The following is a 25846-nucleotide window of genomic DNA, read 5'->3' as shown; positions in this document are numbered from 1 at the left end:
TAAATGATGGGTTGCAAGATGAACCCTTTTGGTTAAATGTTCGATGATGAATGAAAGCATGAGACTTTTTGTTGTTCATTAGGGTATGAAAAACATAGGACTGAAAATTTTCTCTTTGGTTGAGTGTGGATCGAAAAAAAGACAGCTACAGAGGAAATTAAGACAAAACAGGGCAACCTACTAAATCATTGTTATTGCCAAATTACAACTGTGATCCCACTACCTTAAATGCAATTTAAGTTTGTCCTGTTCCTAAAAAGTATAATTAAACCCATTGGGTTCTATCTTTGTGTTCTCTCTATGAAAATCAACATCTATGCAATAAAGTGGAAAATGAAGTGGTTTGCTTACTACAAGTCCACAGCATTTAATTGGCCTTCAAATTAGGAAAAGGAGTGCCATTTTCTTCAAAATTATAACAGGGGTCATTATGGACCACTAATAAAGATTTTGTTAGTGGTAACCTTCTTTAGTACACAGGTAGAAGAAATGTTTGAATTATACATGTTAAAATATTAATACTTATTTTATCACTAATAACTAAAAGTAATTATTCTGCATGTCCTCATTTTAAAACAGGTAAATTTGTCAATCATGACCAAATCTTTTTAAAATTGCATCATGATTCTCAAACCTTGTCACTAAAATTTTGGTTCATAATTAATTATTCAGCAATATCACTTTCTCATGATAACTAACAATAGTATATCTCCAAATAGTGGTAAGTATTAGTATGAAATTCATTGAGTAATTGTTGTTGTTAATCAAATTCAACTTGGAAATCGTATTTTCACCAAATACATTAAGGTTTTAGAAATGCAGACATGAAAAATATGAATTGCCAAAAAACTGATAAGAGTAACTTTCAATAACATTGCCTTCTTCATCACAGTTTTGAATTTACCTGAAAAGAAATTAGGTAAATCAGAAATAACACACAAATAGCTCACACATGAGGTCTTACAATTACAACAATAGTCACTTACACTGTGAATATGATGAGACTGAGTAGTCTCATTACAATAAAAAGATGAAAAGGACTCGAGTTTGAGAAAAACCTATTGCAATGAATATAAAATAAACCATTTGACCAAATAAATTTATTTAGATATAAAAACTTAACCAAGTGACTCTTCAGAGTAATCAATTTTCTTCTGGACTTGTCTTCTCACTCTCATCTCCATGGCCCAAAGCACCACGCTATCCCTTGCCCCACTTGGACCATAGATACCACAAAATTAGGGTAATGCTCGCAATTACTTCAATAATAGTGCAAGTTTGTGTTAGTTTTGTCTTCAGTTTGTCCATGCTTAGGAGATCTCAGAACCAATTCAAAATAAGAAAAGAAAGTTAAACAGATTTATAAAAGAACTGCTTTCAACTGAAATAGTGGTTCATGTGAAAAATTATCAAATAAAAGCTAAGAATAGATCATGTGTAGAAATATTTTTTAAAGCAATTAAGTGTAATCGTCCAACATTTCTATCACCTTCATGAAAAAAGATATATTATAAACATGTAGGACAAGATTAAGCATCACTGAACAGACTTTTGTCTGCAATCACATGGAACTGATGATGAATGATTGTGTAATAGTCAAGGTGGATAATAATATTTGAACACCCAAAATTTTTACAGTCATCCAATATTATTCTTCACTACCTTTTACTTTCTTTTTCTTTACAAATACAAAAAATTATTTATTTTATGAACATTATACCTTGCATTGAGGTGTAAATAGTTGTTTTTGGTGCATACATAAAGCTGCTACTTATATATAGAGATAGTGGGAGCAACAAGATTGAGAATGAGAATTCTTGCTTGCTCCATTCCTCCCTAACCCCAATAGAGCAAACATCAACTGACAATTCAATCCAAGAAAAAGGAATAGAGGAAACAATACATTAAATAAATAAAAAAACGCAACTTTTAAGAAGCTCATTTAGCACAAGTTTTCAGGGTAAAGAATTATGACAAATGTCAGTTCACATAGGAACCCTCATTTTCTTGAATAGTTTGCTTCTGGTTGGAAATGATATGGAAGAATATCGAGGAAAAATATGTGTATACTTAAGCTCAATGGAATTTTAAAGTACATCTTTAATTCCATATCAGCTTTTAACCCTGAAAGAAGGATTCGTGGGTGCAAAACTTTCCAATTGAACTCACAATTACATGTAATTTGCAAAATCAGGTATATGAAAAAAGCAAAATCAGCTTGTGGCATAGACAGCATGGACCACTTACAACGTACTCCTTGGAACACCAATCAATTTATAATTTAAAACGACTATTTTGCATTTTGATTTTAATGCGTTACATAAACAAAATTAGTTTATAAATATTATTTCTTTTTAATTTTTACTAGCAAAACTTGTATACTTCACACATAATCGATGCAACCGTTTGTTTAATTTTTTTTTTTATTATATCTAACGACTGATATGCAAATATCTGGGACCTTGAGTTAACAGGTCCATGTTAGACAACTTTTCTAGATGAAAACTAGTATAACCAACCCTTTTGAAACTGATTTTGGAATAAGTTTTTCAATTCAAACAAAGTTCTTTCTGTCATTGTGAGAAGCAATATATAATGGGTACGCAATCACTAATTATGCAGAGTAAATGCGTAATGCTTCCATATATCTACATATATAAAATACAGTCCGATAATAGTAAATAGGGAAAAGAATGCTAACAATTCTGTAGGACATTTCAATACTACTCATCATTGACACTGGGAAGGGAAAGTGAAGAATAATGAAAAGAATAGGCCACGCTAGATTACCAGTATAAAAATTGAAAATATAAAAGACAGTGTACAATATGTCAGTTCCCCCTTTTAGCTTCCTGAAAGACCTCGGCTTCAAAATTGTGCTTTGTCCAAATGATGCATCTGATGCATAAAATCCCAAGATTAAAACATACAGAAGACCGGTTTATCATGTAACATTGATTCTATCCAACAGTGTGAATATATATACCTATACAAAGCAAGAGACAGCTGCTACTTCTTTGAATGGCAGTGCCATGAGAGCAGCTTCAATCTTTAATTGGCTATTGTCCTCGTTAAGGTAGAATCTAAATCTTACATGTTCTGAACCTCTTCGTAGATAGATTGGAAGAGAGCAGTAGAAATATATCTCTCACCGAAACTTGGAAAAATAACCTTCAATGTGCAAAATAAGAGGTGAAGAAAGAATCAATAGATTTATTGATAAAAGAATAATTTATCAGGAAAGTAGTAAAATAGAACATCTAAATTCATGAATTCAGCATACACTACACTTGTGCTCTCTAATTTCCATCTTTACGAAGTCTTGGGCAACATCAAATCATGTTTCCTAAGCACTTATTTATTGTGACAGTTTTATGCTTTGCCATCAATTGACACTTCTATGAACAGAAGCACAGAAAACCAACTTCCGTCTGTCCCAAATTCAATTTGTCCCTAGCCATTGATTTTGAAACTTTTAAACCCAGATGAAGACAGAAGTATCGTGATTCAACAGAAATTTTGCTTAGAAGAGGCTAATTTTGCAGGGAGTCCTAATGTTCTAATTAAAAAAGGAGAAAAGAATAGCAAAGAGTAAGCATGTTTAACCAACAACATATCCTGGGAGGTTGGGACCAAAGAAGATGCAAAAAGCATAATAAACTACTGAGTTCAACATTCAATGACTCAAGCTAAATAAAGTGATCAGAGAGAAACATGTCTCTAGGCAGAAAGCCCATTAGTTGTGAGAAAAAATCACTAGGCTTCTTTTTATTCTATCAATTCAATTCTCAAAACCTACTCTTATATATAAAATGAGTCCAATAAATCCAATGGAAACTACAAAAGAAAGCCAAAATATTTGAGAAATAGGAAATGAACTCACCACAATAAGTTTCCCAGAATTCTCAGGCCGTCTTGCTAATTTTATGGCAGCAGCAGCTGCAGCTCCTGAAGAAATCCCAACCTATACAGAAATTTGAGTTAATTATGATAAGCCATCCTAAAAATTATAAACCTAACCACTTGGTAGTTTATAATGACTTGCAATAACCAGCAACATACAAAAATAAGCATGAAAAATGTCAAGCCAATATTTTTAATATGCACACAAAATAATCATGAAAAGCTAAATGCAGATCATTATTCAGTTTATAGACATTCGTAATATTAAAACATTGCAAGAGTTTGCTAATAATTGATATTAAAATACGAAACATGAAACGAAGTAACAAAAAGATATCTACAAGTAAACCCTCATTCTAGTATTTGAACTAGTAAGCATCCGTCATTTTAGGTCCTTAACTTAGCAAAATGTTCATTTGGTCCTGTTTAGTTAAATGGAACGTGAAAAATTAAGTGAAAAGGAACTACAATGAATTACTTTTTTCGGAATAAAGTAAGGGTTTTGTAAAGCAAAGTACAAGGTGACCAACAGTTACAATCTCAATGATTAGAATAAGGTATATTAAATATTTTAACTCATAACTCACCAGCAAACCTTCTTTCAATGCTAATCTCCTCGCCATTTCAATAGCTTCAACATTTGTAACCTGTTATTTCATTTGTTAAGATAATTAATTACTTGAAATCATCTGTTTCTGCAAATTATAAGATAACAACATTGCATATTTAGAAGAAAAAAAAAAACCACTAAAGAAATAACTAAAAAGGGTTTAGCAGAACAGTATGAATTGGGATTCTTACAAACAAAATCAGGATTGGTTCTCGTGTTATTGATAATTCCAGAAAGTAGAATTCAATACACTGTCTAGGATCGCAAAATCTCTCCTCTCAAGATTCACTAATCCTATCACTACTCTCTACTAGAAAGAAAAAACATACCCCACAACAGGGGAGTCCCCCATCATATATAGTCTTCCTAACAGAAGACTAACCCCCTAACAACCCCCAAATTATTTCTCCTATATCTTTTTTCTTACGTAAACCTTCCATCCTCTAACAGTTGATGACACTCCAGATTATGTAGATGACTCCAAAATTGAACTAATGACCTAAATTCATGAAACAAAGCTTGCTGTTCCTCAGTACAGAAATACGAAAGCCAACTAGAAGAACAATAAGCAGGTTATTCAGAAAGAAATATAGAGAAAGTGAGGACAATAATTTATTTGTACCTTGATAACTTCGTCAAGCAGTTTGATATCCAAAATGCTTGGCAAGAAACCTACGACAAACTCTTATACAGTCAAAAGCAGACAAGAGAATGTTTTAAGTGAATATTGGCCTAGAAACCAATAATCTGAAGACGGGGGAATATTTAATTCCTAAACTTTGTAAAATATTCATACCAGGATTGTCACCTGAAACGACACTTCGGTCTGCAGGTTCCACCCCAACCACCTATCCAAGGAACAACATACTACACTTTTAACTCTAGGTAAAACAAAATAGAATAGATAAAGCATTACTTGCACTTAACATGTAAGAAGCATAAGCCAATAGTTGTCTATCATAAACCTAATAATACCCGCAGGCATGTCACAAAAACTACACAGTTTAAGTCATCCTGAAAAATGTTTCCTACAATTCATGGTTTAATCAAGTACATGTTAAAATAGTCAAACTAATACTTTTGGTTATCCATCTGGATCCTTTTTCCTTCCTTATTCATTATCCGTCTCTCTCCCTCTCTCTGCCAACACAGAAATACAGAGCCAAGTTCCTAGAGGTTTGTTTGGAATATGAGAAACATACAATGCGAGCTGACTGATTCAATAACTACATAAAATTTCTTTTAATTCAAAAGAAGCGAAGATTAGGGGATTTGAATTTAAGAAATGATATACTTAGTAGTGGAAGTTAGAACTACAGGACCAATAAGTATATATCATTCAAATAGAAACAACAACTAAATGCATATAAAATGAATAATCAAACCTCTATATTTTGGTTCATCATTTTCAGATAACGTCCAGTGCCAGTAATGGTACCACCAGTTCCAATCCCAGCAACCAATACATCAACATTGCCCAGGGTATCCTCCCATATCTCTGGCCCTGTAGTTTCGAAGTGTATCTGTAATTTGTGCATATAAATCTTAATAACATGCAACTTAATTTATATTGTAATTTCTATTTTAACTGATGCACTAAATAATTAAAAACACAGAGACTAATAAGTTGAAGGTCTTACAGCAGATGCATTAACACTTAACCTTGGCATTAGTCATATTATCAAACTGTCGAAACATGTAAGCGTCGGGTGTGCTGCGTACAATTTCTTCAGCTTTGTCAACAGCCCCTTTTAACCCCTTCTCAGAATCAGTCAAAATAACCTCTGCACCAAAAGCACGTAAAAGGATTCTCCTCTCAACATTAACAGAAGCAGGCATTGTGACTATAAGTTTGTACCCTTTTGTTGCTGCAACAAAAGCAATGCCAAGTCCTGTATTTCCCGTAGTTGGTTCAACCAACACGGTCTGAAACAGTACATTATTAGGAATGTAAAAAAAACTCAAGATCCAGTACCTTGGATTTGAACAAACTATTACATCACAATACAGTAAATTTAAAAGTAGCAAATATTACATTGATCCGTACACAAAAAAAAAAATGTACCTTCCCGGGAGAAATTGCTCCAATCTCTTCAGCATTGGATAACATACTATAGCCAATTCTGACATTTTGAATAATAACAGATATTAATACATAATACATACAAAAGAAATCGCAAACTGAAAATCATGGAATGTTGAAAACTTCTAATATAAAGAAGTCTCTCTAGGAGAGAAAAATAATTAAATAAGTTTTTTCATGTTAAAATTAGTTTATGGCACAAGTTAAAAAATTGTCTTATAAAACAATTTTAACATATGAAGAAACTCATTTCCTTTTTTTAAGCCAACAGAGCAACAGCAAATATAGGAAACGGAGTGTGTGTCTGTCTGTGTGTGTGCATCATTGTAACAAACTACCTGTCCTTAACACTGCGGCAAGGTTGCATAGACTCAAGTTTGGCAGCAATGTTAGCCACACAACCCTCAGTAACTTTATTCAGGTATACCATTGGCGTATTTCCAATCAACTGCAGAAATTCGCAAAGTCATTCAAAAGTAAAGCAGAAGAAATAGCAGAAACATAAAATAGTTAACTAAAAGATTAAATTAAAATGTTGCAGCAGCAATAAAAATGTGTTGAAATTGCGAAGGGGAGTAGGAAGGAACCTGAGTGACATCTTCGGCAATGTTGACGGTGTCAAACCCTTGTCTGGTGGAGTGCACTAACGGAGTAGAAGGTCTGGTGGTGGCGGCGGCGGCGAGGGTGTGGTGTGGTTGAGAACGAGTGTAGGGTTTGAGAGTAACAAAACGGTGTCGTTGGGTGAAGGGAGGAAGCGGTGGAGGGGAAGAACACCAACAAGGTGATGAAGAAGATAGCGCCATTTTCATTCTAAGACTCTCTCACTTTAAAGATTTAAGATGGGTTTTGCTATTTATTCTTCCATCTTCTGTTGGCACGTATGCAAGTTTGAGCTCTCTTTCGATCGATTTCCTAATTGCTACAAGAATTATCTACACTAAAATAGACAAATTAAGTAATACATATAAAAAAAATTACATATACATATATTCAAATCTAACTATTTTATTCAGTCATTTTATTATTTATTAATGTAATACGATGATAAAGTGATTTTTTGTTATGGTTGGTTTCCATAAAAGTACCATAAGTACCACATATATAGTAGAATATGAAATAATATTTTGATAATTAAATTTTGGTAATTTTTTGTTATGATCTGAAATTTGAGATGATATTTTTTCAATAGTTTTGAAATATAAAAAGTGAAAATGAAAAAATTAAAAAATTAAAAAATTTTATTATAAAAATTTGTTAAAAATTAGTTATTAAAATTCTTTAATCATAATAAAGTAATTTATATATAAAAATAATTTTTTATTTTATTTTATTTGACTATTAATTATTCAAATAAAAACTTCAAAATTATTTATATAATTAAATTTGATTTTAAAAAAATATATAAATAAATGAAAAAATATATATAATAGACTAGTCCATTCGGATTTCATATCCTTTACTAGATTTATTCATATCTACTAACTACTAAGTATTAAAAACACACTAATGCTAAAATTTTAATGATTAATGTGTTATTTATAGTATTAAATGTGGCATCTCATTTAATCAAAAAATTCTAATAAACAAAACATCACATATTATAATAAAATAGAGTAATGACAAGAAGTATATAAGAATCAACCTTTTACAATTATCCAAAATATAATGAATTAGAAATATCATGGACACAGAATTATGCCATAAACACAACTTAAACATGAAACAATGTGGCAAAAGATTGTTCATAGAGCAAGAAATTACAAAAAAAAAATCATTATTCAAAAGATGCTCATTAAATGAGCAAGGTCTAACATATCTAAACTAAACAATAGCATTTCCATCACCGTCGTGATCATTAGGGGTCCTCACATCTGCTTACACCAACATTGGTGATCATTGCAAAAAGAAAAACACCACAAGAAAACATAACACAAACAGGAAAAGGGTAAGCTAGAGAAAAATAATTTTAATAGATAATAAACATATTATAAGCACAAACAACATGTGATAGCAAACAAAAAAAAGACCTTCTAACTCGATTATCTGGATACATGTAATGAAATCAGATTCAGTAGTTGTTTGCATTTGTGGTGGCCTCTACTGTTCTGGAGAGTCATTGGCAATGAGTTTCACCCTACCACACATAAGGTGAGTCCATGATCATCTAATATCCTGCCAGAGACTAGGACTTCTAGCTACTCTCACCACATGAACCAGTCTACTCTATGTGAGTCTGACTGATTCATTAGAGTGTCAAGATGTAGCCTTATTTGAATCCTTAAGTTACTACACATACTACTTTATTATCAAAAGGATTTCTCCATGAAATTCTCACACCAAGTGCACATGTTATCTCAGAACATTTTCATCTCATGTTAATCATATAAAATACAATGTTAATACACCACATCATACAGGCACAACATCATACATCATACTTTTGAGGAGAAAAACAACCAATCATAGAAGAAATCAAGTAAATAAACACTTCCCTACACCAATCTTCACTCAAAATTGAAGTTTCTCGCTTGAGTGACAACTCGAGCAGAAGCCTGTGTGAGTTTTCTGCTATTCTCGCTTAAGCGAGGGTTGCTCGCTTGGGCGAGAACAGCAGGTTCCTCACCTGCTCACTCATGCAAACCCAGAATCCAAACCAAAACAACACTCAGTTAATTTCCATACAACATAGACATCAAATAGGCATTGTAAACATGATTCAGGACCAAAAACATGCAATACACTTAAAAGCTTTAAAACACTAGTTTCCCTCACCTTGAAATTGCTACTACTCTTGATAAGGAGAGATCCTTAGGTGGAAAGGAACATAGTAACTCCAAAATAAACTAAGAAGCTAAAAAGCATGAACACAGGTGGACAAAAGATGAGGTTCTAAGGAAGACCCTAAAACTGAACCAACACAATAGAACTGGAAAAGGAGAAAAAATGGAAGTTTGGAGTTCAACTTACATAAAAGAAAAAGACGTTCCATTAGCTCAGAGGAGAATTTCATAAAGGCTCTAGGTCAGTTTCTGTTTCAGAAGGAGGGAGAAGAGTGAGTTGCACCTTTTGGAAGTGGATGAGGGAACTTATCGAAAAGTAAAGTAAAAAAAACTTAAGTAATTTTTCTGAAAAATAAGAAAACAAAAGGACTGGCCTTGAGCCTTCTAACTTAAAGTGGGTCCAAAATTTTAAAATTAGAAGTGAGTTTTACATCAGTTGAACTCATAATGATAATTTGATAAAGAACCAAATTAAAATGAATCTTAATGATATTTTGATAATTTATCTTTGAATTAAATTAACCAACTCTTAAAAAATGAATTGAGCAAACAAATAGTCTTATATGATTATATCTTATGTTTAATTTGTCATAATTGCATATTTGGTTTGAAAATGTTCCTTTATCAAGGACATTATTGACATTATTGATCATTGGAGAAGATAACATCAAATAATTCTAAATCAAGTTGGAATTTCCTATATCAATTGATTAAAGATAAAGATTAAAAGTTTTACTAGAAAATACTACATGATCATAAAATACCATACTTAAAAGCGATTGTCAAATCAATTGAAGACAAGACCTACAATATACACTTTCATATCTGGTAAACAATTCTGTTCTTTTGGGATTGAAAGAAAAGCGTGAACACTTCATTCGGTGAAACTTTTCTTGTGAGTTTACACTGTGGTATACTATAAAATACTTTAATGAAGGATTCATACACATCATCTTCTAGGAAAATCTTCACACTTTGGATTGATATATCATTTCATGCATAGAACAAGAGACATTCACATTAAAATACACGCAGAACTCAAGAGGAAAACACAATTACAGAAGTTAGTGTGACAACTGAGAGCTAAAAGCAGCACATATAGAACAAAGACACTTTCATTGTACATCCCCAAGTGTTACCACTTTCATTATACATCCTATGAATCAGGTAAGTAAGAACGTTACATTACAATGTCAACAGAAAAATCATCACTACATTCGTATACTTCTAACATTTCTAAAACAAACAAGCATGCATGCATGCATGCATTTACTTGTATTAATTTCTCTCACAAAAAACTAGATGGTGCAGGTATTGATCTGTGCTCACTTCTCTGAAGAGACCTGAAAAACCTTCTAGACCTGTTAGTTTTCAACTTCATGAAAGGAACCTTGCGTTTCAGAGCCTGCCAAATCATTTGCACAGCATCACCCTCCTTGGAAGGGAACTGAAACTCATAGAAAATCTCAACCTCTTTCAACCTATTCCACATCCTGGTCCACTCTTCCTCCCCAATGCTCCTAATGAAGTCTATCAGATACCTCTTTTTCAGGGCATCTCTGGTACGGACAAATATGCAGAACTGAGAGTAGTCAAGAACATCCTCGTATGGCAACTCGATTTCGTCGCTGATGATCACAGGAACACAGTGACTGACTATGGCATCAAACAAACGGTTCGATGAAGGGGTGTCTCCGGCTATGTTGAGACAGAACTTGGAAGAACGCATGCCTTCTGTGGCTTTTTTAATTCCACCCTTTTGAACACTCCCAAATGAAAAATGCACATCCTTTTCCCTTTTCAGAAGATAGTATAGCTCATGTCGAACATGACCTCCCTGAGTCAGTATCACAACCAAAAAGGGTCTAGTTTAGCACAACACATTTTCTGAACAAGAACCAATATGTTTTATGCAATATCAAACTTTTTACCCAAGACATTGGTGATAATGTGATGCAAATTTCGCTACAAATACAAGCACGGTATGCATTTAACATGCGCTGATACCAACTGCATCCATAAATGAATGTTCATCAAGTAAACATTATTAGGGATTTGATGACACAACGACTTATAGGTCTGAAGTTTCAAACGAGAACCTGTGGTCCTCTGCATAAACTGAAAATATGACCTCATTCCATTACTTTCTAGTTTTATCTATAAAACACAACTTTATCCTCTTAACTTTTTTCCCCTTAAAGTGCCAACATCTAGTAGTTGTGTATGTAACAGATCTGATCAATTAAAACACGGTTTTTTCAAAGAAAGAATTAGTTGTGCTGAATATTGGCATTGGATGAAACCAAAATGAAGAATGAAAGGAAAGGGATTGAAAGGCTTATAGGTCTGATACAAAATTATGATGAAAGACAGAAAGGAAAGATTCAAGAAACTAAAAAACCAAGACATGAGAGACTGAGAGAAACATACATCTTTTCTGTATATAGCTCCTTGGAAGTAGAGCAATATTGGACGGCTACCAAAAGTGGATTGATCATTATCATAGGATTTAACCACATGTTTGTAAGGTGCAATCACATCTTTCTCAACATTAGCCACGGTGGGAGGGTACCTCCCAAAATCTGAGAGTATGAAAGTTCCTGGCCACAACTTTGTTCTTGCATATAACATACTATTCGGATGATGAGCCAAGATGACATGATCCTTCCCCCCTGACCTCTTCCATTCCTCTTGTGCTGTCACGTAATGCACCAACTTTTCCTGCAGCACCTGGTTCCTGCTCCTCTTCTCATGTGGGCCAGTTTTAGAAAACCGATTATAACAAAGAGAGGAAAAGAATGGCACAAATATCACATCAGCATCACTAGAGTTTCTAACTCTCATCACATTCTTTGCTTTAGATTCTGCTTCAGCTTCAGGTACCTCTGAATCAAGAATATCCATAGTAAGCCAATACTCTATACTATGCTGCAAATTCAACCCTCCAGGGTAATGGGGTGACACAGCTTTGATATCAGGCCAAACACTGTCAGCATTCTCTTGAGGTGTCCAATCCAATAGTCCAAAATGAAACTCAGGAGGCAAATCATACATGAAAACTCTCAGAACACGTGGTTTGCATTTCACACCTTGTTCCTGTTCTTGTTCTTCCGGCACTTCTTGTTGTTGTGGTGGTGGTTGTTGTTGTTGTACCACGTCACGTGATGTTGTGGTCGTCGTCGTTGCTGCTTCTGCTTCTATACTGTCACCGAGTATTGCTCTATTACCAATCGAGGGTTCTACTTCTTCTACATATTTTTTCTCCACTGGATCAGAATATGAGTCGTTGAAGGAAGAGAAAAGGCTGGAGTTAGACGTAGCATCGGATTGCGTGGAGCGCAGAACGAACAACCACGACAACATGAACAACAACGTTGTCATTCCGAAGAAAAAACACAAGGTCTTCTTAGAAACAACCTTGATGGCAGAGCCAGGCACGGTTCTCTCGACCATTGTAGAAACAGCATTCCAAGCAATCAGAGTTGGAACCAAGGTGGAGTTTGGTGTCTGAAACAGTGAGAATCACGTGAAAAAGCCATAAGGGTCCATGAATGGTTGGTGGTGGTGACATAAGAAGAAAAAGAAGAAGAAGAAGAAAAAGAAGAGTTTGTATTCGGAGTGGTTTGTGTTTGTTTATTGTGTTTGTGAGTGATAGATATAAGAGCGAGGGAATAGGGTCTAACTGTGGAAGCGTTCTCCTTGATTAGAGGGTCTCCACGTTTTTGGGTACAAATGAATCAATCTGCAAGAACTCTTTGCATCATCGATTTCAGAAGACAATTTGGTGATTTCAAAATAGTACAAAAGTTTAACGTGAAAGTTTGTGCTAATAATAGTTTAGTATTACAGTACTCACCGTGCCGTGTAATGTGACCAAAACATATTAATTGGGAACCCAACTATTTACAATTCTTTATCTTATCGCTAATGTTAAATTCATTATTGTAACTACTATCATATTTTATTTTTAATAATAAAAAAACTTTTACTATGATAATTTTTTTAAAATTTTGATAATATTTTAAGTAATCATGGAATAGTGGAAATAAAAAATTTTATTAAAATTACTTTTTTATAACTAGGTGATCATTTAATCTAAAATATATTTCAACTTTTTTATTTTCTTTATCTTTTTAAAGAAAATGAATTCACATACTCCTGTTAACACTAACTTGCAAATCAATTAGGAAAAAAAAATTGAAATGTAAAAGAAAAACAGATAAATAATAGAATGTTATGTCAATTAAAATCTGAGAATCGCAATATAGTTTCGAATTAATTGTGAGTTTTAAAAGCTAAAATTTTTTTTTCTTGTTTAAAAAATAAATTTTTAGTTCTATCGAAACATTGAGATTTTCAAAATTAAATGTCAACTCTTAAATCTAAACCAGTCTCTATTCAAAGGGAAATCAGTTTGATTTCCACACAGAAGGTTAGGTTGTTTCAACCTTATAAATGAAAAAAAAAAACATAATTAAAAAGAGAGACTATTTTAAAAACTATTTCAACTTAAGATGATATTTTACAATTAAAATTTAAAATATTTCAACTCTATTTCAATCCAACGTGTGTTTTATTTTAAAATATGCACTTGAAAAATAGAAAGAAAACATAATAAAAAAGAGAGACCATTTTAAAAACTATTTCAACTAAAGATATTTTAAAATTAAAATCAAAAACTATTTCAGCTCTATTCTAATCCGACATGTTTTGTTTTATAGCATTTGAAAAATATAAATAAAACATAATTAAAAAGATAGGCTATTTCAAAAACTATTTCAACTAAAGATATTTTAAAATTAAAATTAAAATTAAAACTATTTCAGTTTCAATCTAATATGTTTTATTTAAAACATAAATTTAAGGATTTGGAAGAAACCATGAAAATAACTAAGAGTAGAAGTAATATTTATAAATGAAGCTTGATTATTTTGCTATTATGAGTTTATAAATAGAAAAATCAATTAATTGAGTTTTATTTTATAAAAACTATTATTTCTCTAAAAAAATGTCCAACCTTTTTCTATATTTTCTTTAAGTTTTAAATTTTTTTCTCATATGTTTGAAGATAAAACACTATTATAGGAGTCTTGGTGTAGAACACAATAGTTTTGTCTAATCATAGTAGTCAATCTAGTAAGTTTATCTTTTACCATTTTCTTAAGTCATTTTGAAAATCCGTTTGCATGGTGGGGAAGGAGGGAATGCTTGCATATGATTATTTTGGGTTCAAGATAGATATCTATTTATATGTGATTACTTGGATATATCCATATCATTGATTTAAGTTTTTTGCATATAGATAAAGTATCCTGTGAGAACTAAGATCTTAGAGCTTAGTTGAATAAAAACTCAAGTTCAAGTAAAGGAACTCGTTATTTTTGTTCTTTAACTTTATATTATATGATATTGTGATTTGGCTAAAATCTATGATGATATGTATAGTAGTGAGTATTGATGTGTGTTGAATTTTTGGTACGATATCTTGGTTTGAAAATTTATGGATAAATATATTGGTTTGGTTAAATTGACTTTTGGTGCTATATTTTAGAATTGAATTGGATCTATAGTTAGGGGCGGAACTAGGATAGGACATGGGGGAGCCACGGCTCCCCCATTTTTTTTTTTTGAATTTTTTTTATATATTTTTATATATTTTTTAAAATTATATTATATATTATTTATATTAAAATTATATTATGAAAAATTATAATAAAAGATAAAATAAAAAAATTTAATAGAGACATTAATTTATAAAAGAGATTGGGGTTGTTTTTCTGACTATAAGATCTTTCTATCATGTAAATTATTATGAAAGTGTATGAAGAGAGATAAATACAAATAGATAGGTTGGAAAATAGAGGTTGGAAAGACATAGATTGAGATTCATGTATACATTCTTACATGATCTCTCACAAATCAAGGTTAGTATCTTATTATGAATTATGTATGTTAGTTTATGATTCTTTTTAGGATGTTTCTTCCAAATTAAGTTTATCCCAAATTAATATAAACCCTAATTATAATTTTAGGGATTCTTTTGTGAAATTGGTATGAACCCTAATTATAATTTTTCCTAAATTATTATAACCCTTAATTATGAAATTTAGGGATTTTGTGTTTTTCGCTACCTATGGTAAAAAAATTTTTTAAGTTTTGAATTTATACAGTATTGCTTATTTAATTAAAGTAGTATGAGTTTTGTTATGTTTTGCATTGTGATAATTGTGATTTGTGAATATAAATTTTATTTTTTCTAAATAGGTAAGAGGTGATAAATTTATATTAGAAAGATTATGATAAAAAGTAAAAAAATTGATTCATTTTTTTCAAAGAGGAAGGCTTGTGATGAAGTTGAAAAAGAAATGCATTTACGTTAACTAATCTTGAGAAATTTAATAAGGACCAAGAATTTAAGACAATATAAAACAAATCTCTAAAGTTCTTAGAGTTACATATAATGAATTTAACAATTCATTAGAACGTGATTTAGGAAAAACGATATCAAATTTGACAATACCACCAAATCAAATTGATGAGATACGAATGACTTGTCTAAAATGGTATTCATGAATTGGTATCATGATATAATAGCATGATATAATAGCGAATGATAGTAATATTTTTTTAAATTCTACTATTATGTGTGTTTGTTTTAAGAAGAATAAATGAAGAGAAAAAATGAATAGTTTTTCTTCTAAAGAAAAATTATATATAACAAATCTAATTTGGCCCCCTTACAATTTTAGTCCAAGTTTCGCCACTGCCTATAGTGCTGAAATTAAAAATATTAGTTGGAGTTATAGAACCAATATGTAAACTCTTTGGGCGAGCCAACTAGTTTGGCGAAAGTTAAAAAGTTTAAATCTAGGGAGCTCAAGTCATTATATTCGCTGGGTGAGTCTTATGAAAAAAGGTTCTAGGGGTTTGGGAAAAATCGTTGAGTGAAAATATTATATGAAAAATACGAAGAGTTCAAAATGGTTGTGTTGCTAGGCTAACTTTTCCCAATGAACGAGCAAAATTTTGACTAATCGAATTTCAATATATGCTAACTAATGTTGTGTGTGTGTGTGTGTGTGTATGTGTGTGTGCGGGTGGGTGGGTGTGCATGTGTGTGCGTGTGTGCATGGGTACGCGTGCATGCCTGTGTGCACGTGCGTCATGTGTTTTATATGAGGTCAAGTAGAGTTAGGACAATAGCCATAATCAGTGGTGGATCCTGACTAAGAGTTTTGGAGGAGCAGAATAATATAATTCTTTGATCATTTGATTGGATCATTAGTATAATGCTTTAAATACTTTAAAAAACGTGAAGAAGTATAATTTAACTTTCATCTTCACGTGTAGCTTCCCTTTAACCACTCCTACAAAATGAATCTATTATTCTATTCTTCATTGATATGCTTTTTTTTAATATATTAAAAAAATTATCATAATCTAATAAAATATTGAGAGACATAAATATTAGAAGAAAAATATATTATAATCAAGTCACAATTAAAAATCGGTTATAAAAAAACACAATACAATATTTTTTTGCTTCTATAATCATAAAAAATAAGTATACAAAAGGCTCATGAGATAAAAAATAAATTTAATAACTATTAAAATAATATTTTATCATCAAGTAAGATAAGAAAGAGTTATATTTTTTTGTCTTCGAGAAATGAAGGAAACAAATGAGCAATGAGAGCAAACATAATGAGTATGTGATAACTTCATTTTTCTTCAAAAAAAAAAACATATGATAGTGAGAGATGAGTACGATTTTGTCAAAAATAAAAAAGGCAATGACAGAAGAAAATAAAAAATATTTTAATAAATGTTTTGTTTAATTATTCTTTTGGTTATTATTTCCAATAATGTAAGTTGGTCTTCGAATTTTTTAGTTTCAATTTAGTCGTAATTTTTTAATCGCAATTTGGTATTTTTAGACGAAAACAGATACTAGAAGACTAATTAAACCTAAATATATTTTTTTATTATATTAGATTTTATTTTTTATTACTTAACATTAAATGTTTTATTTTATAAAAAAAATAAAGAGACACAATTTAATTATCATCAATTTCTAAAATATACCATTTAAAATTTTAAAATTTTCAATTAAAAATTCCAAAAATAGATATATAATTTTGAAAAAAATCAAAAATATTTGGGGGGCCCTAGGCCCCTCCCTACTCCTATAATGTTCCACCTCTGGCCATAATCCATTGAGGATGAGGAGGGATGACAATGGCTAGGGTGGGCATAAGTTTCATTATTTCATACTCATCCTTAAAGAAAAAATTTATCTTCATCTACATATCCATACCTAACATGTATAACATTTTTTTATCTCATCTTTATCTCAACCAAGTAACGGGTATACACCCGTACCTATGTCTATACCAGTTTTCTTGTTATTTCAATATCAATTAATTATTATTGTTGTAAAAAAATTGATAGCAGAAAAAAACAAAAAACATGACATTATCATATATGTAATACCAAAAGGGGTGTATTATTGTTTTTTAATATCAAATATTTATAAAAAAATTATAGTTATATACATTTCAAATTACCAAAAAACATTCCTAATAACCAAAATATTTATTATATTTTCAAAGATTAGTGAAACTTAAATATAAATTATTTTTAAAGGTCTCTTTACTTCCTTTCTCTAAATCCTAATTTAAATCATTTTTTTATACACTAATAAAAATTATAATACACCACTTTGAACAAAATTGCACAAAGAATAAAGGTTAAGATAATAATAATTGAAATTTAGTACACGTTTTTCATATCTTGAACTTCAATCTATATTGGATCGTGATAAACAATATTTATGACAATGATATTAAGTTATTATATTATAGTAAATAAAATGTATTTACAATTGTAGTGATAAAATTACACTTACGAAATGGGATAGAAACCAAAATTAATTATATAAAAAATCATCAAAACAATATTTTACATGATAAAAATAAATAACAAATAAAAAGTTTAAAAAGGACTGAAAATCATTAATTCTGCATCTTAAAAATAATTTGATATATATTTCAATGAAATCACATAAGAGAAAACAAATATATAATTAAGAACATGATAAGAAGAGTATACCTTGAAAATTTAAGAAAAACTTTTCAGATATCAAAGTAGTCGAACTGTTACGAGATAATGAAAATTGTTTTAACAAAACAAAAAAAAATTTATATGAAACAAAAGCTAACTATCAAAGAGAATAAAAAAGACATGTTTTCTATATTACCTACTAAATGAAAGATTTATACTTTTATAAACCCTAAAGATTTATACGATTAAACATTTAAAATTGAGATCAAATACTTTTATGTAAAAAATAAATAAATAAAATACTAAAAAGGAATAAAAGTATTTAAATAAGAGACATAAAACTATTTGATTGACTTTAATTAATAAAACACCATTTGAACATAATGATACTTTTAAGTGATGATAAAAGGAAAATTACCTTAAAAATGTGAATAGATTTCATTATATAAAACAAGTCAAATTATTAAAATAGAAAAGAAAAAGTATGCAATAAAAGAAAAAGAAGGATTATAAAAAAAACTAAGAAAATAATATATATATATATATATATATATATATATATATATATTTAAGAACTTTTTTAATTTAACACTTTTATGAACTTATTTTGTGAGGAATACTTTTGTAAACTTAGATGACACTCATATGACCGTAAATTACAGCTTTCAAGACTAACACAATTGTTTACCTACATTATACAGTAGGTATCCAAAGTTCAAATTCTTGTTTAAAATTTGACAACAGTACAATAACCAAATAATATTATCTATGGAAGAAAATACTAGTAAGTCTGGTTAGTCTAAAATAACCGGACAATTAATTATAAACACAACCAACTTTTCTTTATTTTAAATTAATTAAATATTTTGTTTTAAATAACTGTAATTTTTTTTAACATGATTTTTAACAATTTCAACAAGTGGAGATGAGATTTTCAAGCAAAAAGTCAATAAATTTTAGAAAATATTTATATACATAAAAAAAAATTATCAATTCTTAATATACACCTAGCAAAAAGTAAGAGTGATAAATTTATAGATTATACAACATGATAAGAAAAGAGAGTTCACAAGAAAAAACATGTAATATTTGCACATAAAATTAAGATGCGTATAGTATATATCATTTTTCTAAATATATGAATAACACCCAATTAGTCGTTTTATCTTGTGTCCATGGGATCTTCAATAACCTCATCGTTTTCATTTTTCAGTGTAGCAGTTTCTTCGTCACCCTTGGTGATTTCTTCCTCCTTCATACTTGGAGGTGGCGGCAATGTTCTCGTCACCAGCTCTACTATTTCAGTCACCTCTTCATCTGGAAAACGCCCCTCACAACTCTCTATGATCTGTGTAATCAAAGTGAACAAACTGCTTAATTACGGTTTCGTAAGGGTACCTATTCACATAGACTAAATATCTTAAACCACATTATCAGTCCCAAATTCAAGTCCTATACCAAGAATGGAGAAATCCAGATGTAGAATTAGAGATACAATACTCTCGTGACAGAAAATTATTATCAAACATAACAAAGCCCTTTAATTTTTTGGCTTAAAAGTTATGCACAGTAAGAAATGGCAGACTTGCAAACCTGATTATTCCAACCTGCTCACTTCTTGCGCACACACAATTAATCAGGAATTTAAATATCCCAAAGCAAATTTGAAAAAAATATGATAATCAGCTACAGGACTAAAGAAGTATAGTCCTTCAAAAATGGTGGATCTTGATTTCAGTCTTTACAAAATAAATTGGCCAATTTTAGTCTTTCATGTATTTTTAACCATCAACATTAAACCCTGTCCCGGAGTAAATTTGTCTTAATTGAGGAGTAATTTTTAAACAAAAAATTTATAGGCACCGAACAAAAATCCAAAATTTTAGACTAAAAACTTCATTAATCCTTCTTAATATATTTAAGTTTGAAGTTTTAAACCCTACGTATTGATGATCATAGCTAGTATACACCGACTATACTCTATAAATGCAAAAATATTTTATACCGTCATCTAAATAGAAATTATCATGTATAATAGGTTAGAAATGTCTAATAATATACTCCATCATCCCCTTAAATGAGCAAAGCTTGTGGTGAGTAAAAGTTCCCTAAGGTAGCAAAACAGAGATTTAAAAGTTCACTAAGCTTGTCAGAATTGTTTGTTGCTTATATGCTCGAGTTGACAAGTTACATCACAGCGTAAAAGTTAAAATTCAACACTTCATACCTCATAATTTAAAGCTGAAGGCAAATAACAGAAACACATTACAGAGCTAATAACTTCTAACTGCATGGTTTAGTGTAAAATAAGTGGGAAAATTAAAATTTTGACACTTACAGGGAATAATTCAACTTCAGCAGCTGGCCTAGTGTTTAATATGTTCAGAACCTCGGCTTTTGCTAGGTCATGCCGTTTAATACTAGTCAAAAACTCGTTGATGCTCTCTCTTGTTTGATCAGCAGCAGCAGTGTCAACCAAATAATCATAAACCTGCTAGATATGCAGAAGATTCATCTATCAATAGAACTTACAAAATATTGCCATCTATTAGAAAAAAGGCAAACCTAACCTTGTATTCAGACTGCGCTACTTTGGCAATAACCCTTGTTGGATCCTTTGAAGCTCCTTTAGCTCGTAAGAAATCAAGCACCTCAAAATTTGTGAGTGCACCAGCATTGGCCTCTAAGCTATGACAAAGTTAGCAAACATCAACCAAAGGCCAATAGATAAGAGAAAGGTTCAATTGAAAATAGTGTATTAATTTGAAAACAAACAACACTGGAAAACATACATCTTCATTTGTGAGACACTAAGAGAGAAGGAAGTAACAAAAAGGGAGTTTCTCCTTTGCTTCTGCAATAAAGCAACAAATAAACACAACTAAATAATTGAATTATCAAAAAAATACACCTTTAATACAATTTTAACTTAAAGCGCAACATTTGGGTGGAGCGGACATTAGAAGCAACAAAATTGAGTTGGTGTGGTTTATCCTACTAAAGAAATAGCAATATTCAAATATTGAACCAATGCAGAATCTCAAATAATTTCTTTGCCAGTTCAATTCTTACTGAACTTGGGCAGCACAAAAATTTGGTACTGGTTATATAAACAAGGTGTTTAGTTGCAGTGAGTTTTGGGCAAGTATAACTGGATAAGTATTTATTAAGTATTGGAAGATCATAACTTTAAATGGTATAAGTGAACAGAAATGTGAATAAAAAATAGTGCCAATAAAAGAGGCAACGAAAGAAATAGATATCTATACTGTCACGAACCAACTTACCCTAAAGTTCAACCCACTAGATTAGAAGTGGACTCGTAAATGTTTTTATACATGTTATTATATTTAAGATGCATAGGCCTGCCCTATCATGCGCTGAAATTCTCTGTAACTTATGCAATGAGTATTGCCAAATTTCTTTTCATTTACTCTTCTAGTTGTTTGGTAGTCAATCTTACATCAATTTGGCAATGTTGAAATTCTAGACACATCAAAATCATAAAGCAACAAATGACTTAATCAATCTTACATTGCATGTGGTGGAACAGAAAAAAATTATTTATTTATTTTGACAAAAGACCCTGAATTGGCAACCGGGCGAGTTCGAAGAGAAGAATTTTTAAAACCTAAAACGACAATGGTTTGGTGAGCGAGTGAAGAAAACTCACTGATTAGGGCATTAGGGTTTTACTCTTCTTCTTCTGCTGTCCCGCACTGGTCCGTTCCTTCTTCTGAACCGTTCGCCGTCGAACCACAGACCGTCGCCCACGTTCGCCGTCGCGCGCTAGGTTGGGTAGAGAAAGGGATACCACTGCTCCGCTGCACTGTTTTTTCGTGGAAGTGATGGGTAGGTGAGATTTTAATTAAATTTAAGAGTTAGAATATAAATTTGGTTACTATATTTGTTGATTTTATTATATTTGGTTTCTATTTTCGTTTTATGTTTAATTAGGTCCTTATTTTCGTTAAATTGTGATTAATTTGGTCATTTTTACTAACAGTGTTTAAATAGTTAACGTTTTTTAACAGTACATGCCACGTGTCAATCCTGGTTTTTTTATGAGGTGACACGTGGCATGCACTGTTCAAAAACGTTAACTATTTAAACACTGTTAGTGAAAATGACCAAATTGATCATAATTTGACGAAAATGAAGACCTAATTGAACCTAAAACGAAAATAGGGACCAAATTGAATAAAATCAACAAAAATAGGAACCAAATGTATATTTAAGCCTAAATTTAATTACTCTCTCTCACTAATTTGACTCATGGAAAAAATTATATTATATTATTTATTATATAATTATATTTATTAACTTTTACAATCAGAAATTAGGAATTATTTTTAGTTATTTAATAATTATATAATTTTTTTTTAATTTTGTAATTGAAATAAGAAAGGGACTTAATTCAATTCAGACAAATTCAAGTGTATTTTCATATATTAAAAGTAAAGTATAAATGCTAAAAAGAAAAATAGGTTTGGATGGAAACACATAAATATTTATAAGAATATATAAAGGGATTCTCTTTTTTGTGTCGAGCTTTCAAAATATCAATTTTACCTTTTAATATAATAATCTATTAAATTTTTAAAAACTTTTTATAAAATAAACTGTCTCGTTCTTTTACTTTTACAGGTTCACCTTTTTATAACAAGAAATATTCACTGATATTTTTTATAAATATCAAGAAAAATTCATTGATATTACTTTAAATAAATTATTAAACAGATTCTTTAAGGCTTACAGGTTAAAGACTGTGAAATGATAATCGTGGGAGAAAATTGAGTTCATACTAACAGATTCAGAAAAATATATTGTAATTATCTTCATACATTACAATAACTGAGTGTGTTAATGATGGTCCTTCAAACTAGCTGATAAGAAATATATAGGAAGGTAAGGTAATCCATGAGATTGCAAAGAACTTACATCAAAGTGAACAGATTCATTGAACTTGATCCATGAGATTGAAATAATATCAATTGGCTGATAATATTTTATTTATTATTTATAAATAAAATAAAGGTTTAATCACACACAAAGTCCTCGTTTTGGTTAAGAAATCTCAATTGGGTCCTCAGCTTCAAAATTGTCCCAATTGAGTCCTTAAGTTTGAAAATTTGTATTAAATAAGGGCAAATCGTTAACACTGTTAAAATGTTTAACAGCGATGTACAATAGACAGTTTGCGTTGGACTTTTTTACTGACGTGGAAAATAAAAAATGTAAAACGAAAAAAAGGAAAAGAATTGGAACGACATTGGCTGGTAATCTCGAAAGTTAACAAATCCCCAAATTTGAAGTTAGGGTTTATTTACTTCATGTCGCAGGAACTGAGCAGTGGAGCGCGAAGCTAAGGAAAAGGTGGGTTGGGTGGAAGATTAGGGCATTTGTTCTAGCGTTCGTGGGTTTCACTTGTTGGTGGATCATTTTCATTGGCGTTCGTGGTTCATCGAAGAAGAATTTGTAGGAGGTGCACTGTTGCGAAGGTGAGTTAGCTTTGGATGTTGGGTTTTGCTACTAAATTTGATTATATTCCTTTAAGTATGATTTGGTGCACTTTATTCTGTGATTGTTTTGTTTTGCGTAAGATTTGGTTGGTGGATAATGTTGTTTAAGTGTGTTGGTTGTGTGTAAAGTTTGTTTGCTTTTCCATATTCGGTGTGGTGGTGGGGTTCTCTTTTATGGTTTTTGTCTCCCACGTGGGTGTCTAAATATTTTGTCACTGTGGTCCCCCATTTCAGTGTGTGTGGTAGGGACTGTAATTTCTTAATTTATTTGTGGTTATATCTGTATATATAGGGTGATATGTGTGACGACCGCTTTGAAGTTGTGGTCCACCACAGTGGAAGTTTTGTATGTCATGATAATGGGAAACTGGTCTTTGAAGGGGAAACTACAGAGTGGTTTTGTGACCCGGACAGGTGGAGTTATTTTGAGATTGTAGGTGGACTGACAGAGTTAGGACACGTCAATATTAAGGAGTTATGGTACTCTTTAAGAGGTGGGTCAGTGCTGGAAGATAGGTTAGAACTTTTAACAGATGATAAGGGTGTTATGCATATGGTTAACTTAGCCAAGCTAAATGGTGTAGTGCACTTGTATGTGGTACATAAGATGACTGAACCAGAGATAATAGAAGCCATTGAGGGGGTTCAACCTGGTTTAGAAGAGATAGAAGAGGGTACCGAGTTTGGGTGTGTTGGTGAAGGGGAGCAGATACAAATTGAAGCTGAACCTGGATTAGAAGATATACAAGAGGATGGTCAGTTTGAATGTGGTGGTGAAGTTGATAAAGAGGTGGGAGCTGGTAATGGTTTAGGTGAACATGAGGTGGAGGATGGTTTGGGTGGAGGTGAACATGAGGTGGAGGATGGTGTGGGTGGAGGTGAACATGAGGTGGATGATGATAGTGAGGGTAGAAAAGAAAATGTAGATGTTTGTGAAGAAGAGGAGGAAGATGATATATATGTTGATGATGTACTTCTGGAAGAGGATACTGAATCTGAGACTTGTAGTGATGAGGGACTAATTGATGTTAGCATTGAATGTGAAGTTCACAGTGATATGGAAGATGAGTGGGTTGGTGATATTGAATGTGAAGTTGAAAATGTTTCACAGTAGGATGCTGAGTGTGCAAAGACAAAAGATAGAAAAAAACCACAACGGTCCTCTAGGAAAAATGTGAAACATCAGCAAAGTGATTCAGATAGTGTTGAAGACAGTCCTATTTCTGATAATGAGTGGCATTCTGATGAGTTAATTAGTGCATCAGAAAGTGAGGAGGATACCTTTGATAAAGAAAGTTATGGTTAAGTAAGCACATGGAAAAAACTGTTAGGGAAAATCCACATATGAAAGTTACTGATATGCATGAGAAAGTGAGCAGAAAATGGAATATAGGAATATCTAGGAATATGGCGTATAGGGCTAAAGCAATGGCAGCAAAAAATGTGGAGGGTTCATATAAAGAGCAATTCAAGAGAATCTATGACTATGCACACGAGCTCTTGAGAACCAATCCAGGGTCAACAGTGAAGATCAAAGTTGAGGAAGTAAATGGTGAATTAATTTTCAGGAGATTCTATGCATGTTTGAAGGCATGCAAGGATAGTTTCACAAGCTGTAGGCCTTTCATTGGGTTAAATGGGTGCTTCCTGAAAGGTAAATATCACATTCATAACGCATACAACAACCATCATCCCTAACATCAACTTCATCCACTTTTGCAAACCAACTATAGCCTCATCTAGTTTCCTAGTTATGATCCATCCACCATCTCTTTCTCTCATATTTACCACATCTTTTTCTTCAATCTTCTCTACTTTCAGCACTTTATTCCCTCCAAAATCTTTTTCTTCCATCTTCACCACATCTCTTTCTTCGATTTCCTGT

The 25846-nt window shown here is 31.5% G+C and overlaps 2 protein-coding genes across 3 annotated transcripts; both read right to left on the bottom strand.

Moving 5' to 3' along the window:
• Positions 1-2617: 2617 nt before the first annotated feature.
• On the bottom strand, positions 2618-13064 carry LOC114190280. Its single transcript, XM_028079105.1, has 13 exons — positions 11807-13064; positions 10669-11213; positions 7184-7418; positions 6935-7044; positions 6579-6636; positions 6176-6439; positions 5899-6036; positions 5310-5361; positions 5136-5185; positions 4491-4550; positions 3884-3964; positions 2987-3171; positions 2618-2898 (listed from the first exon to the last, which is right to left on the bottom strand). The coding sequence occupies exons 1-12, from the start codon at positions 12827-12829 to the stop codon at positions 3091-3093; spliced, it is 2697 nt and encodes an 898-aa protein (XP_027934906.1). The 5' UTR covers positions 12830-13064; the 3' UTR covers positions 2618-2898; positions 2987-3090.
• A 6393-nt stretch (positions 13065-19457) lies between these two features.
• On the bottom strand, positions 19458-22297 carry LOC114178278 (DNA-directed RNA polymerase III subunit RPC9-like). 2 transcript variants are annotated; one of them, XM_028064099.1, is made up of 5 exons: positions 22113-22297; positions 21232-21293; positions 21010-21127; positions 20778-20933; positions 19458-19787 (listed from the first exon to the last, which is right to left on the bottom strand). In XM_028064099.1, the coding sequence occupies exons 2-5, from the start codon at positions 21237-21239 to the stop codon at positions 19602-19604; spliced, it is 468 nt and encodes a 155-aa protein (XP_027919900.1). In that variant the 5' UTR covers positions 21240-21293; positions 22113-22297; the 3' UTR covers positions 19458-19601. The 2 variants fall into 2 exon arrangements, with proteins under 2 accessions (XP_027919900.1, XP_027919908.1); XM_028064107.1 differs by having other exon boundaries at positions 20778-20930.
• Between the last annotated feature and the right edge of the window lie 3549 nt (positions 22298-25846).

The sequence above is a fragment of the Vigna unguiculata genome, chromosome 1, assembly GCF_004118075.2.
Source record: "Vigna unguiculata cultivar IT97K-499-35 chromosome 1, ASM411807v1, whole genome shotgun sequence".
NCBI classification, from domain to species: domain Eukaryota; kingdom Viridiplantae; phylum Streptophyta; class Magnoliopsida; order Fabales; family Fabaceae; genus Vigna; species Vigna unguiculata.
Note: the sequence above shows the minus strand (reverse complement) of the source record. Positions and strands in the feature narration are given on the sequence as shown.